General features: G+C 41.8%; 1 protein-coding gene across 1 annotated transcript in view; it reads right to left on the reverse strand.

Annotated features, from left to right (window-relative positions):
* LOC139750933 (kinesin heavy chain-like) overlaps nt 1–14,611 on the reverse strand; it is a 442,650-nt gene that overhangs the window by 167,319 nt on the left and 260,720 nt on the right. The window contains exon 9 of the mRNA XM_071665845.1: nt 9,651–9,811. Within this exon, the coding sequence (XP_071521946.1) occupies nt 9,651–9,811 (161 nt within the window). The remainder of the gene's footprint in view (nt 1–9,650; nt 9,812–14,611) is intronic.

Consider the following 14,611-nt stretch of genomic DNA (forward strand, 5'->3'; position numbering starts at 1 on the left):
ATCGATCCAATTCACTCTATTCCTTGCCTGCCTTTCACTCTCCTGCATGTTCAGGCCTCGATCACTCAAAATCTTTTTCCCTCCATCTTTCCACCTCCAATTTGGTCTCCCACTTCTCCTCATTCCCTCCACCTCTGACACATATATCCTCTTGGTCAATCTTTCCTCACTCATTCTCTCCATGTGACCAAACCATTTCAAAACACCCTCTTCTGCTCTCTCAACCACACTCTTTTTATTTCCACACATCTCTCTTACCTTTACATTACTTACTCGATCAAACCACCTCACACCACATATTGTCCTGAAACATCTCATTTCCAGCACGTCCACCCTCCTGCGCACAACTCTATCCATACCCCACGCCTCGCAACCATACAACATTGTTGGAACCACTATTCCTTCAAACATACCCATTTTTGCTTTCCGAGATAATGTTCTCGACTTCCACACATTCTTCAAGGCTCCCAGGATTTTCGCCCCCTCACCCACCCTATGATTCACTTCCACTTCCATGGTTCCATACGCTGCCAAATCCACTCCCAGATATCTAAAACACTTTACTTCCTCCAGTTTTTCTCCATTCAAACTTACCTCCAAATTGACTTGACCCTCAACCCTACTGTACCTAATAACCTTGCTCTTATTCACATTTACTCTTAACTTTCTTCTTTCACACACTTTACCAAACTCAGTCACCAGCTTCTGCAGTTTCTCACATGAATCAGCCACCAGCGCTGTATCATCAGCGAACAACAACTGACTCACTTCCCAAGCTCTCTCATCCACAACAGGCTTCATACTTGCCCCTCTTTCCAAAACTCTTGCATTCACCTCCCTAACAACCCATCCATAAACAAATTAAACAGCCATGGAGACATCACACACCCCTGCCACAAACCTACATTCACTGAGAACCAATCACTTTCCTCTCTTCCTACACGTACACATGCCTTACATCCTCGATAAAAACTTTTCACCGCTTCTAACAACTTGTCTCCCACACCATATATTCTTAATACCTTCCACAGAACATCTCTATCAACTCTGTCATATGCCTTCTCCAGATCCATAAATGCTACATACAAATCCATTTGATTTTCTAAGTATTTCTCACATACATTCTTCAAAGCAAACACCTGATCCACACATCCTCTACCACTTCTGAAACCACACTGCTCTTCCCCAATCTGATGCTCTGTACATGCCTTCACCCTCTCAATCAATACCCTCCCATATAATTTACCAGGAATACTCAACAAACTTATACCTCTGTAATTTGAGCACTCACTCTTATCCCCTTTGCCTTTGTACAATGGCACTATGCACGCATTCCGCCAATCCTCAGGCACCTCACCATGAGTCATACATACATTAAATAACCTTACCAACCAGTCAACAGTAAAGTCACGCCCTTTTTTAATAAATTCCACTGCAATACCATCCAAACCTGCTGCCTTACTGGCTTTCATCTTCCGCAAAGCTTTTACTACCTCTTCTCTGTTTACCAAATCATTTTCCCTAACCCCCTCACTTCGCACACCAACTCGACCAAAACACCCTATATCTGCCACTCTATCATCAAACACATTCAACAAACCTTTAAAATTCTCACTCCATCTCCTTCTCACATCACCATTACTTGTCATCACCTCCCCATTAGCCCCCTTCACTTTAGTTCCCATTTGCTCCCTTGTCTTACACACTTTATTTACCTCCTTCCAGAACATCTTTTTATTCTCCTTAAACTTTAATGATACTCTCTCATCCCAATTCTCATTTGCCCTGTTTTTCACCTCTTGCACCTTTCTCTTGACCTCCTGCCTCATTCTTTTATACATCTCCCAATCATTTGCACTATTTCCCTGCAAAAACCGTCCAAACTCTTCACTAACAATCTTACTTCTTCAATCCACCACTCACTACCCTTTCTAATCTCCCCACCTCCCACCTCTCTCATGCCACAGGCATCTTTTGCACAAGCCATCACTACTTCCCTACATACATTCCATTCCTCCCCCACTCCCCTTATGCCCTCATCTTTTTCCATTCTGCACTCAATCTCTCCTGGTACTTCTTCACACAAGTCTCCTTCCCAAGCTCACTTACTCTCACCTCTCTCTTCACACCAACATTCTCTCTTCTTTTCTGAAAACCTCTACAAATCTTCACCTTCGTCTCCACAAAATATTGATTAGACATCCCTCCAGTTGCCCCTCTCAGCACATTAAGATCCAAAAGTCTCTCTTACATGTGCCTATCAATTAACACGTAATCCAATAATGCTCTCTGGCCACGTCTCCTACTTACATATGTTACTTATGTATATCTCTCTTTTTAAACCAGGTATTCCCAATCACCAGTCCTTTTTCAGCACACAAATCTACAAGCTCTTCACTATTTCCATTCACAACACTGAACACCCCATATACACCAATAATTCCATCAACTGCCACATTACTCACTTTTGCATTCAAATCACCCATCGCTTTAACCGGTCTTGTGCATCAAAACTGCTAACACACTCACTCAGCTGCTCCCAAAACACTTGCCTCTCATCATCTTTCTTCTCAGGACCAGATGCATAGGCACCAAAAATTGCCCATCGCAGATATAGGATGTTTTGGTCGAGGTGGTGTGTGAAGTGAGAGGGTCAGGGAGAATGTTTTGGTAAACAGATAAGAGGTAGTGAAAGCTTTGTGGAAGATGAAAGCCAGCAAGGAAGCAGGTTTGGATGGTATTGCAGTGGAATTTATCAAAAAGGGGCTGACTGTGTTGTTGACTGGTTGGTGAGGATATTCAATGGATGTATGGCTCGTGGTGAAGTGCATGAGGATTGGCAGAATGCATGCATAGTGCCACTGTACAAAGGCAAAGGGGATAAAGGTGAGTGTTCAAAGTACAAATTACAGAGGTACAAGTTTGTTGAGTATTCCTGGGAAATTATATGGGAGGGTATTGATTGAGAAGGTGAAAGTATGTACAGAGTATCAGATTGGGGAAGAGCAGTGTGGTTTCAGAAGTGGTAGAGGATGTGTGGATTAGGTGTTTGCTTTGAAGAATATATGTGAGAAATACTTTGAAAAACAAATGGATTTATATGTAGCATTTTTGGATCTGGAGAATGTATATGACAGAGTTGATAGAGATGCTCTGGGGAAGGTATTAAGGGTATATGGGGTGGGAGGCAAGTTGATTTTATTGAGGATGTAAGGCATGTGTATGAATAGGAAGAGAGGTGATTGGTTCCCAGTGAATGTCGGTTTGCGGGAAGGGTGTGTGATGTCTCCATGGGTGTTTAATTTGTTTAAGGATGGAATGGTTAGGGAGGTAAATGCAAGAGCTTTGGAGAGAGGGGCAAGTATGCAGTCTGTTGTGGATGAGAGGGCTTGGGAAGTGAGTCAGTTGTTGTTCGCTGATGATACAGCACTGGTGGCTGATTTTGGTGAGAAACTGCAAAAACTGGTGACTGCATTTGGTAAAGCGTAAGAAAGAGGAAGGATGAAAATAAATGTAAATAACAGCAAGGTTATTAGGTTTAGTAGGGTTAAGGGACAAGTAAATTGGGAGGTAAGTTTTAATAGAGAAAAATTGGAGGAAGTGAAGTGTTTTAGATATCTGGGAGTGGATTTAGCAGTGGATGGAACCATGGAAGTGGAAGTGAGTGACAGGGTGGGGGAGGGGTTGAAGGTTCTGGGAGCGTTGAAGAATGTGTGAAGGCAAGAATGTGATCTCAGTGAGCAAAAATGGGTATATTTGAAGGAATAGTAGTTCCAACAATGTTATATGGCTGCAAGGTGTGGGCTATAGATAGGGTTGTGTGGAGGAGGGTGGATGTGTTGGAAATGAGATGTTTGAAGACAATATGTGGTGTGAGGGGGTTTGATTGAGTAAGTAATGAAAGGGTAAGAGATGTGTGGTAATAAAAAGAGTGCATTTGAGATAGCAGAAGAGCGTGTATTGAAATGGTTTGGTCAAATGGAGAGAATGGGTGAGGATTGACAAAGAGGATATACAAGTCAGAAGTGGAGGGAACAAGGAGAAGTGAGAGACCTAACTGAAGGTGGAAGGATGGAGTGAAAACGATTTTGAGCAATTGGGGCCTGAACATGCAGGAGGGTGAAAGGTGTAAAAGGAATAGAGTGAATTGGAACAATGTGGTATACCAAGGTCAACGTGCTGTCAATAGATTGAACCAGGACATGTGAAGCCTCTGGGGTAAAACATGGAAAGTTCTGTGGGGCCTAGATGTGGAAAGGAGCTGTGGTTTTGGTGCATTACACATGACAGCTGGAGACTGAGTGTGAACAAAAATGTGGCCTTTGTTGTCTTTTCCTAGCACTACCTCACGCATGCGTGCATGGGGGGGGGGTGCCATTTAATGTGTGGCGGGGTGGCAACAGGAATGGATGAGGGCAGCAAGTATGAATATGCACATGTTTATATATGTATATGTCTGTGTAAGTTTATGTATGTATATGTTGAAATGTATAGGTACATATATGTGGGCATGTATGTATATACATGTGTATGTGGGTGGGTTGGGCCATTCTTTCATATGTTTCCTTGCGCTACCTCGCTAACATGGGAGACAGCAACAAAGTATAAAGTTATGTGTATGTATGTATGCATATGTACATGTATGTACAAGTATGCATAACAGGGTTCCCACTCTTTTACTGACATAAAATTCATGGCTTTTCCAGGATATTTCCAGGATCTGTAAATGTTTTACAGGATATTTTCTACAGGGTTTTCAGCCCACTTAATCTTAAATGGACTTCAATGGACAAACCATCTGGATAACACTGATCATTGGTTGGTGTTTATTCTATTGAACACATTTATAACATTTAAAAAAAAAAAAAGACTTTAACCCAATCTGAGTCAATAAGTGTTGACTTGGTAAATGCGAAACACATTTTTTCAAAAAATTGGCCATCACAATCATTATTAACCATTGCTTTCATTACTCCATAACAGATGTGAGCAAGCGCTATCGAGACCGCGATTTCAGTTCGATTCGTACCATACAACTCGCCCCACAAAAAAGCCGCAATGTAGCAATAAAGTATGTTCAGGGTATGAAAGCGAGGGACGAATGAGGCCCAAGGCAAGTAACCTTTTCCTAACTTCCGTTTCAAGGGTTTTTCCCGGACATTTTCAATTTTATGCGTTTTCCAAGCCTTTTCCCGGCCGGGAGCACCTCAAATAAAATTCCTGGGTTTTACCCATTTTCCCGGTGGCATGGGAACCCTGGCATAAATATGTGTATAAGAGTGGATGGCACTTTCTTCATCTGTTTCCTGGCACTACTTTTCTAACGTGGTATATGGTGATCAAGTATAATAATATTAGATGAAGAAAGACCCATTCACTCATATTTACATATCAATACACACATGACCATACATGCACATATACATACATATACATTCATTATTCTCATTCATCTTACTTAATCGCTGTTTCCCGCATCACACTAACTTGCCTTGATCCATTCCTGGTGCTACCCTGCCCCACAGGAAACAGCATCGCCACCACCTACGTCAGCAAGGTAGGAACAGGGAAACAATAAAAAAAAAGGCTACATTCGTTTACACTCAGCATCTAGCTGTTGTGTAATGCATTGAAACCACAACTCCCTATCCAAGCCCAGGCCTTACAGACCTTTACATGGTTTGCCCCCCAGACATTTCACAGCCCCTGATTCAGTTCACTGACAGCAAGTTGACCCTAGTATAGCACATCATTTCAATTTACTCTATTCTGTGCATGCCTTTCACCCTTTTGTAAGTTCAAACCCCAATCACTCAAAATCTTTTCCACTCCATCCTTCCACCCCCAGTTGGGACCCCACTTCTTCCTCCCTCCAATTCTGACATATATCCTCTTGTCAGCCTTTCCTCACTCATTCTTTTCATATCTCCAAACCATTTCAACACACCCGCCTCTGTTCTATCAACCACACTCTTTTCATTACTACATATCTCTCTTACTCTTTCATTACTTACTCAATCAAACTGCCTCACACCACATATTATCCTCAAACATTTCATTTCCAACACATCCACCCTCCTCTGCACAACCTTATCTATACCCCATGCCTCACAACCATATAATATTGTTGGAACTACTATTCCTTCAAACATACCCATTTTTGCTCTTCAAGATACCGTTCTCTCTTTCCATACATTCTTCATTGCTCCCAGAACCTTTGTCCCCTACCCCACCCTACAACTAACTTTCGCTTCCAAGCTTCCACTTACTGCTTAGTCCACTCCAAGATATCTAAAACACATCACTTCCTCCAATTTTTCTTCATTCAAACTTACCAAGTCATTTGTCCCTTAACCCTGCTGAACCTAACAACCTTGATTATATTCACATTTACTCTCAACTTTCTCCTTTTCCACTCTTCCAAACACAGTTACCAACTTTTGCAGTTTCTCACTCAAATCAGCCACCAATGCTATATCTTTGGTAAACAACAAATGACTCACTTTCCAGGCCCTCTCATCCCCAACAGACTGCACACTCATTCCTCTCTCGAAAACCCTCACATTTACCTCTCTCACCAGGTGACATTGGTGCTACTAATTGTGCTAAATTCTTTAATAATAGTGTTTTAGTCATAATGAAATTGTTTTAATTTTTATCTAACTTGATTATGTTTCTGTACATTGCTGTAAGGGGAGTGGGGGAGGAATGGGATGTATTTAGGGAATCAGTGATGGATTGCGCAAAAGATGCTTGTGGCATGAGAAGAGTGGGAGGTGGGTTGATTAGAAAGGGTAGTGAGTGGTGGGATGAAGAAGTAAGAGTATCAGTGAAAGAGAAGAGAGAGGCATTTGGACGATTTTTGCAAGGAAAAAATGCAAATGAGTGGGAGATGTATAAAAGAAAGAGACAGGAGGTCAAGAGAAAGGTGCAAGAGGTGAAAAAAAGGGCAAATGAGAGTTGGGGTGAGAGAGTATCATTAAATTTTAGGGAGAATAAAAAGATGTTCTGGAAGGAGGTAAATAAAGTGCGTAAGACAAGGGAGCAAATGGGAACTTCAGTGAAGGGCGCAAATGGGGAGGTGATAACAAGTAGTGGTGATGTGAGAAGGAGATGGAGTGAGTATTTTGAAGGTTTGTTGAATGTGTTTGATGATAGAGTGGCAGATATAGGGTGTTTTGGTCGAGATGGTGTGCAAAGTGAGAGGGTTAGGGAAAATGATTTGGTAAACAGAGAAGAGGTAGTGAAAGCTTTGCGGAGGATGAAAGCCAGCAAGGCAGCAGGTTTGGATGGTATTGCAGTGGAATTTATTAAAAAAGGGGGTGACTGTATTGTTGACTGGTTGGTAAGGTTATTTAATGTATGTATGACTCATGGTGAGGTGCCTGAGGATTGGCGGAATGCGTGCATAGTGCCATTGTACAAAGGCAAAGGGGATAAGAGTGAGTGCTCAAATTACAGAGGTATAAGTTTGTTGAGTATTCCTGGGAAATTATATGGGAGGGTACTGATTGAGAGGGTGAAGGCATGTACAGAGCATCAGATTGGGGAAGAGCAGTGTGGTTTCAGAAGTGGTAGAGGATGTGTGGATCAGGTGTTTGCTTTGAAGAATGTATGTGAGAAATACTTAGAAAAGCAAATGGATTTGTATGTAGCATTTATGGATCTGGAGAAGGCATATGATAGAGTTGATAGAGATGCTCTGCGGAAGGTATTAAGAATATATGGTGTGGGAGGAAAGTTGTTAGAAGCAGTGAAAAGTTTTTATCGAGGATGTAAGGCATGTGTACGTGTAGGAAGAGAGGAAAGTGATTGGTTCTCAGTGAATGTAGGTTTGCGGCAGGGGTGTGTGATGTCTCCATGGTTGTTTAATTTGTTTATGGATGGGGTTGTTAGGGAGGTAAATGCAAGAGTTTTGGAAAGAGGGGCAAGTATGAAGTCTGTTGGGGATGAGAGAGCTTGGGAAGTGAGTCAGTTGTTCGCTGATGATACAGCGCTGGTGGCTGATTCATGTGAGAAACTGCAGAAGCTGGTGACTGTGTTTGGTAAAGTGTGTGGAAGAAGAAAGTTAAGAGTAAATGTGAATAAGAGCAAGGTTATTAGGTACAGTAGGGTTGAGGGTCAATTCAATTGGGAGGTGAGTTTGAATGGAGAAAAACTGGAGGAAGTGAAGTGTTTTAGATATCTGGGAGTGGATCTGGCAGCGGATGGAACCATGGAAGCGGAAGTGGATCATAGGGTGGGGGAGGGGGCAAAAATTCTGGGGGCCTTGAAGAATGTGTGGAAGTCGAGAACATTATCTAGGAAAGCAAAAATGGGTATGTTTGAAGGAATAGTGGTTCCAACAATGTTGTATGGTTGCGAGGCGTGGGCTATGGATAGAGTTGTGCGCAGGAGGATGGATGTGCTGGAAATGAGATGTTTGAGGACAATGTGTGGTGTGAGGTGGTTTGATCGAGTGGGTAACGTAAGGGTAAGAGAGATGTGTGGAAATAAAAAGAGCGTGGTTGAGAGAGCAGAAGAGGGTGTTTTGAAGTGGTTTGGGCACATGGAGAGAATGAGTGAGGAAAGATTGACCAAGAGGATATATGTGTCGGAGGTGGAGGGAACGAGGAGAAGAGGGAGACCAAATTGGAGGTGGAAAGATGAAGTGAAAAAGATTTTGTGTGATCGGGGCCTGAACATGCAGGAGGGTGAAAGGAGGGCAAGGAATAGAGTGAATTGGAGCGATGTGGTATACCGGGGTTGACGTGCTGTCAGTGGATTGAATCAAGGCATGTGAAGCGTCTGGGGTAAACCATGGAAAGCTGGGTAGGTATGTATATTTGCGTGTGTGGACGTATGTATATACATGTGTATGGGGGGGGGTTGGGCCTTTTCTTTCGTCTGTTTCCTTGCGCTACCTCGCAAACGCGGGAGACAGCGACAAAGTATAATAAAAAAATAAATATAATAACATTGCTGTCACTGGTTAAAGGTGCTGCTTACTGTATTTGTATATGATCACAATGGAAATATGTGTTCTAAGCTTTTGGTTTAATCCTTGGCAATATTATGTGCATAATTTTTGATGCATACTTTTGTCAAATAAATAATGAAATTCAAAAAAATTGTGCATAAGGAAACAATCTAAACCAGTTTTATTTACTGTTCACCAGGTTTACTATGGCTTGTAGTTTCCACAAGCGTGAAACATAGTAAAATCAAACAATCATGTGCGTAGGTGATTTGACAATGTGCAATGGTAGAGGAGGTAGACATGTGGTGAAGGTTGATTTGTCACCTGAGCAGCAGGAAGCTGACTGAGGACAAGACCAACTGGTGCACATTCTAATGTCTGGAAAGTGTCAACTATGTCAACTAAGACTGGTTTGCCTGATTTCTCTCATTTCATAAATTTCCTTGATATATCCTATTGACTGGTACGACAAGCATTTTTTTTTCATTTCTTGTACTTTCTCCATCCTGGGAACTCATCAAAGTTTTATTGGCTTTATCCTGTAAGGTTAATGGCATCCCAAGCACTGTGCACAACTCCTATGGGTATCCCTATATCCAGTCTTACTCCGAAAGTATGTCTCATGGGCACTGAAAATATGTTTCAGTAAACAGAAAAAAAGACAATTGAAAACGAAAAAAATCCATTGTACCTCTTCCTGCTCTAGCATTTGTTCTTTAAGTTTCTCTACTAGCTGTGACTGATGATTGATTTCATCATCCTTTTCATCCAGACTCTGGTAGAGGCGTTCACGTTCCCTCGCCCACTCTGCTGCATCACCATCAACAGTCACTGGTGGAGCCAGAACTTGACCTATAAGAGTTCCAAAAGTTAAAGCACATTAGTATATGGCAGTCAAAAGTTAACTGCAAGCATGAAAAAAAAAAATTGTTTTCATGAGTAAAAAAATGCTAAATCTCTGCATTTCACTTTCTACAGTAGCAAATTAATCCAAACTTACAAAAGTAGAAACAGGAAAAAATCATGCATAAAAACTTCTGAAGGATGTATGAAACCTGACAGCTTTCATTTCCCCAAACAACCATAATCAATTCCGGCAACCAAATGAAGCAAAGAACATCACGAATAAAGAATTATAATGTGTGACTAAATGAAATATTATAATGTGCATTTGCATAATTTTCATCTGAATGCAAATAGAAAATATAAGAACAACTGGCTTGTGCAAAATTTAACCTAACACACAAGAAGTCCCTACTTAGCCACTAAACAGTAAAATTCCTTGTAGAGTGCTACTGAAGATTCGAGAGAAAAGAATTAGTAAAGCTGATGAAGGTTTTCAAGTATAATGGAGCGTTACTGATGCCTAATCAAAAAGAATCATCACAGAACTTTTTACACATACAAGCACAGCATACCATCAAAATGCCTCTCAGCCAATGACATTTCATATCTCTCAGTCTTCTCATGCCTTGCAAAGCTAGTGTTGTGATTTATTGTTATTCCTTAACTTCCCATGTTCATATTCTTTTAAAATTCTAACCTTTTTCAGCCAAATATACTGCACATTATCTGGACTCTCCTTACACTATAAAGAGAAAAATTTCTTTCATCTTTTAGCAAAAATGAGTATGTTTGAAGGAATAGTGGTTGTATGCTTGTGAGGCATGGGCGATATATATGGTTGTTCAGAGGAGGGTGGATGTGATGCAAATGAAACATTTGAAGACAATATGTGATGGGAGGTGGTTTGACAGAGTAAAGTAAAAAAAAGGTAAGAGAGATGTGAGGTAATAAAAAAAAGTGTGGTTAAGAAAGCATAAGAGGGTGAGAAAAGATTGACAAAGAGGATATATGTGTCAGAGGTACAGGAAACAGGAGCAGGAGCTCAAATTGGAGGTGGAAGGATTGAGCAAAAAAGATTCTGAGCAATCGGGGCCTGATCATACAGGAGGGAAAAAGGCAAGCAAGAAATAGAGTGAATTGGAACAATGTGGTATACCGGGGTGGATGTGCTGTCAATGGATTGAACCAGGGAATGTGAAGCATCTGGGGTTAACCATGGAAAGTTCATGGGGCCTGGATGTAGAAAGAAAGCTGCAGTTTCACTGCATTACACATGACAGCTAGAGACTAAGTGTGAACGAATGTGGCCTTTTTTTGCCTTTTTCTAGAGCTACCTGTTGTGCGCGTGCGAGGTGGCGACAGGAATGCACGAAGGCAGCAAGTATGAATATGTACGTGTGTATATATGTCTGTGTATTTCTTTTATTATACTTAGTTGTTGTCTCCCATGTTAGTGAGGTAGCGTGAGGAAACAGACGAAAGAATGGCCCAACCTACCCACATACACATGTATATGCATAAACGCCCACACAAGCACATATACATACCTAAACATTTGAACATATACATACATATACATTTTTTTTTTTTTTTTTTTTTGCTTTGTCGCTGTCTCCCGCGTTTGCGAGGTAGCGCAAGGAAACAGACGAAAGAAATGGCCCAACCCACCCCATACACATGTATATACAAACGTCCACACACACGCAAATATACATACCTACACAGCTTTCTATGGTTTACCCCAGACGCTTCACATGCCTTGATTCAATCCACTGACAGCACGTCAACCCCGGTATACCACATCGCTCCAATTCACTCTATTCCTTGCCCTCCTTTCACCCTCCTGCATGTTCAGGCCCCGATCACACAAAATCTTTTTCACTCCATCTTTCCACCTCCAATTTGGTCTCCCTCTTCTCCTCGTTCCCTCCACCTCTAGCACATATATCCTCTTTGTCAATCTTTCCTCACTCATTCTTTCCATGTGACCAAACCATTTCAAAACACCCTCTTCTGCTCTCTCAACCACACTCATTTTATTACCACTCATCTCCCTTACCCTTTCATTACTTACTCGATCAAACCACCTCACACTACATATTGTCCTCAAACATTTCATTTCCAACACACTCACCCTCCTCCGTAAAACCCTCTCTATAGCCCATGCCTAGCAACCATATAACATTGTTGGAACCACTATTCCTTCAAACATATCCATTTTTGCTCTCCAAGATAACATTCTCGCCTTCTACACATTCATCAATGCTCCTAAAACTTTCGCCCCCTCCCCCACCCTGTCACTCACTTCCACTTCCATGGTTCCATCAACTGCTAAATCCACACCCAGATATCTAAAACACTTCACTTCCACCAGTTTTTCTCCATTCAAACTTACCTCCCACATGACTTGTCCCTCAACCCAACTACACCTAATAACTTTGCTCTTATTCACATTTACTCTCAGCTTTCTTCTTTCACACACTTTACCAAACTCATTCATCAACTTCTGCAGGTTCTCACATGATTCAGCCACAGCCGCTGTATCATCAGCGAACAGCAATTGATGCACTTCCCAAGCCCTCTCATCCACAAGAGACTACATACTTGCCCCTCTCTCCAAAACTCTTTCATTTACCTCCCTAACAACCCCATCCATAAACAAATTAAACAGACATGGAGACATCACGCACCCCTGCCGCAAAACAACATTCACTGGGAACCAAGCACTTTCCTCTCTTCCTACTCGTACACATGCCTTACATCCTTGACAAAAACTTTTCACTGCTTCTAGTAACTTACCTCCCACACCATATACTCTTAATACCTTCTACAGAACATCTCTATCAACTCTATCTTATGCCTTCACCAGATCCATAAATGCTACATACAAATCCATTTGTTTTTCTAAGTATCTCTCACATACATTCTTCAAAGTAAACACCTGATCCACACATCCTCTACCACTTCTGAAACCACACTGCTCTTCTCCTATCTGATGCTCTGTACATGCCTTTACCCTTTCAATCAATGCCCTCACATGTAATTTCCCAGGAATACTCAACTTATACCTCTGTAATTTGGACACTCACCTTTAGCCCCTTGTACAGTGGCACTATGCATGCATTCCACCTATCCTCAGGCACTTCACCATTAACCATACATAGAGTGAATAGCCTTAACAACCTGTTAACAACACAGTCACCCTCCTTTTTTAATAAATTCCATTGCAATACCATCCAAACCCACTGCCTTGCTGGATTTCATCTTCCTCAACGCTTTCACTACCTCTTCTCTGTTTACCAGACCATTCTCCCTAATCCTCTCACTTCACACACCAACTCGACCAAAACACTCTATATCTGCAACTCTATCATCAAACACATTCAACAAACCTTCAATATACTCACTCCATCTCCTCACTTCACCACTACTTGTTATTACCTCCATATTAGTCCCCTTCACCAATGTTCCCATCTGTTCTCTTATGCACTTTATTTACCTCCAAAACATCTTTTTATTCTCTCTACAATTTAATGATACTCTCACCCCAACTCTCATTTGCCCTCTTTTTCACCTCTTGCACCTTTCTCTTGACCTCCTGCCTCTTTCTTTTATACATCTCCCAGTCATTCACACTACTTCCCTGCAAAAATCGTCCAAACGCATCTCTCTTCTCTTTTACTAACAATCTTACTTCTTCAACCCACCACTCACTATCCTTTCTAATCCACCCACCTCCCACTTTTCTCATGCCACAGGCATCTTTTGCACAAGCCATCGCTGCTTCCCTTAATACAACCCATTCCTCCCCCACTCCCCTTTCATCATTTGCTCTTACCTTTTGCCATTCAGCACTCAATCTCTCCTGGAACTTCCTCACACAAGTCTCCTTTCCAAGCTCACTTACTCTCAACTACTCTCTTCACCTCAACATCCTCTCTCCTTTTCTGAAAACCTCTAAAAAATCTTCATCTTTGCTTCCACAGCACGTCGACCCTGATATACCACATCGTTCCAATTCACTCTATTCCTTGCACGCCTTTCACTCTCCTGTATGTTGAGGCCCGATCGCTCAAAATCTTTTTCACTCCATCTTTCCACCTCCAATTTAGTCTCCCACTTCCGCTCATTCCCTTCACCTTTGACACATATATCCTCTTTGTCAATCTTTCCTCACTCATTGTCCTCTCTCAACCACACTCTTTTTATTACCACACATTTCTCTTACCCTTTCATTACGTACTCGATTGAACCACCGCACACCACATATTGTCCTCAAACAGCCCATTTCTAACACATCCACCCTCCTTCGCACTACCCTATCTATGGCCCATACCTCACAACCACACAACATTGTTCGAACCACTATTCCTTCAAACATACCCATTTCTGCTCTCCAAGAAAACGTTCTTGCCTTCTATACATTCATCGATGCTCCCAGAACCTTCACCCCCTACCCCACCCTGTGAATCACTTCTGCTTCCATGGTTACATCCGCTGCCAAATCCACCCCCAGACATCTAAAACACTTTACTTCCTCCGAATTTTCTCCATTCAAAAACCTCCCAATTTACTTGTCCCTCAACCCTACTGGACCTAATAACCTTGCTCTTTTTTCACATCTACTCTCAGCTTTCTTCTTTCACACACTCTACCAAACTCAGTCACCAGATTCTGCAGTTTCTCATACAAATCAGCCACCAGCGCTGTATCATCAGTGAAGAACAACTGACTCACTTCCCAAGCCCTCTCATCTACAACAGACTGAATACTTACCCCTCTTTCCAAAACTCTTGCATTCATCTC

This window comes from Panulirus ornatus, chromosome 10 (assembly GCF_036320965.1).
Source record: "Panulirus ornatus isolate Po-2019 chromosome 10, ASM3632096v1, whole genome shotgun sequence".
Classification (NCBI taxonomy): Eukaryota; Metazoa; Arthropoda; class Malacostraca; order Decapoda; family Palinuridae; genus Panulirus; species Panulirus ornatus.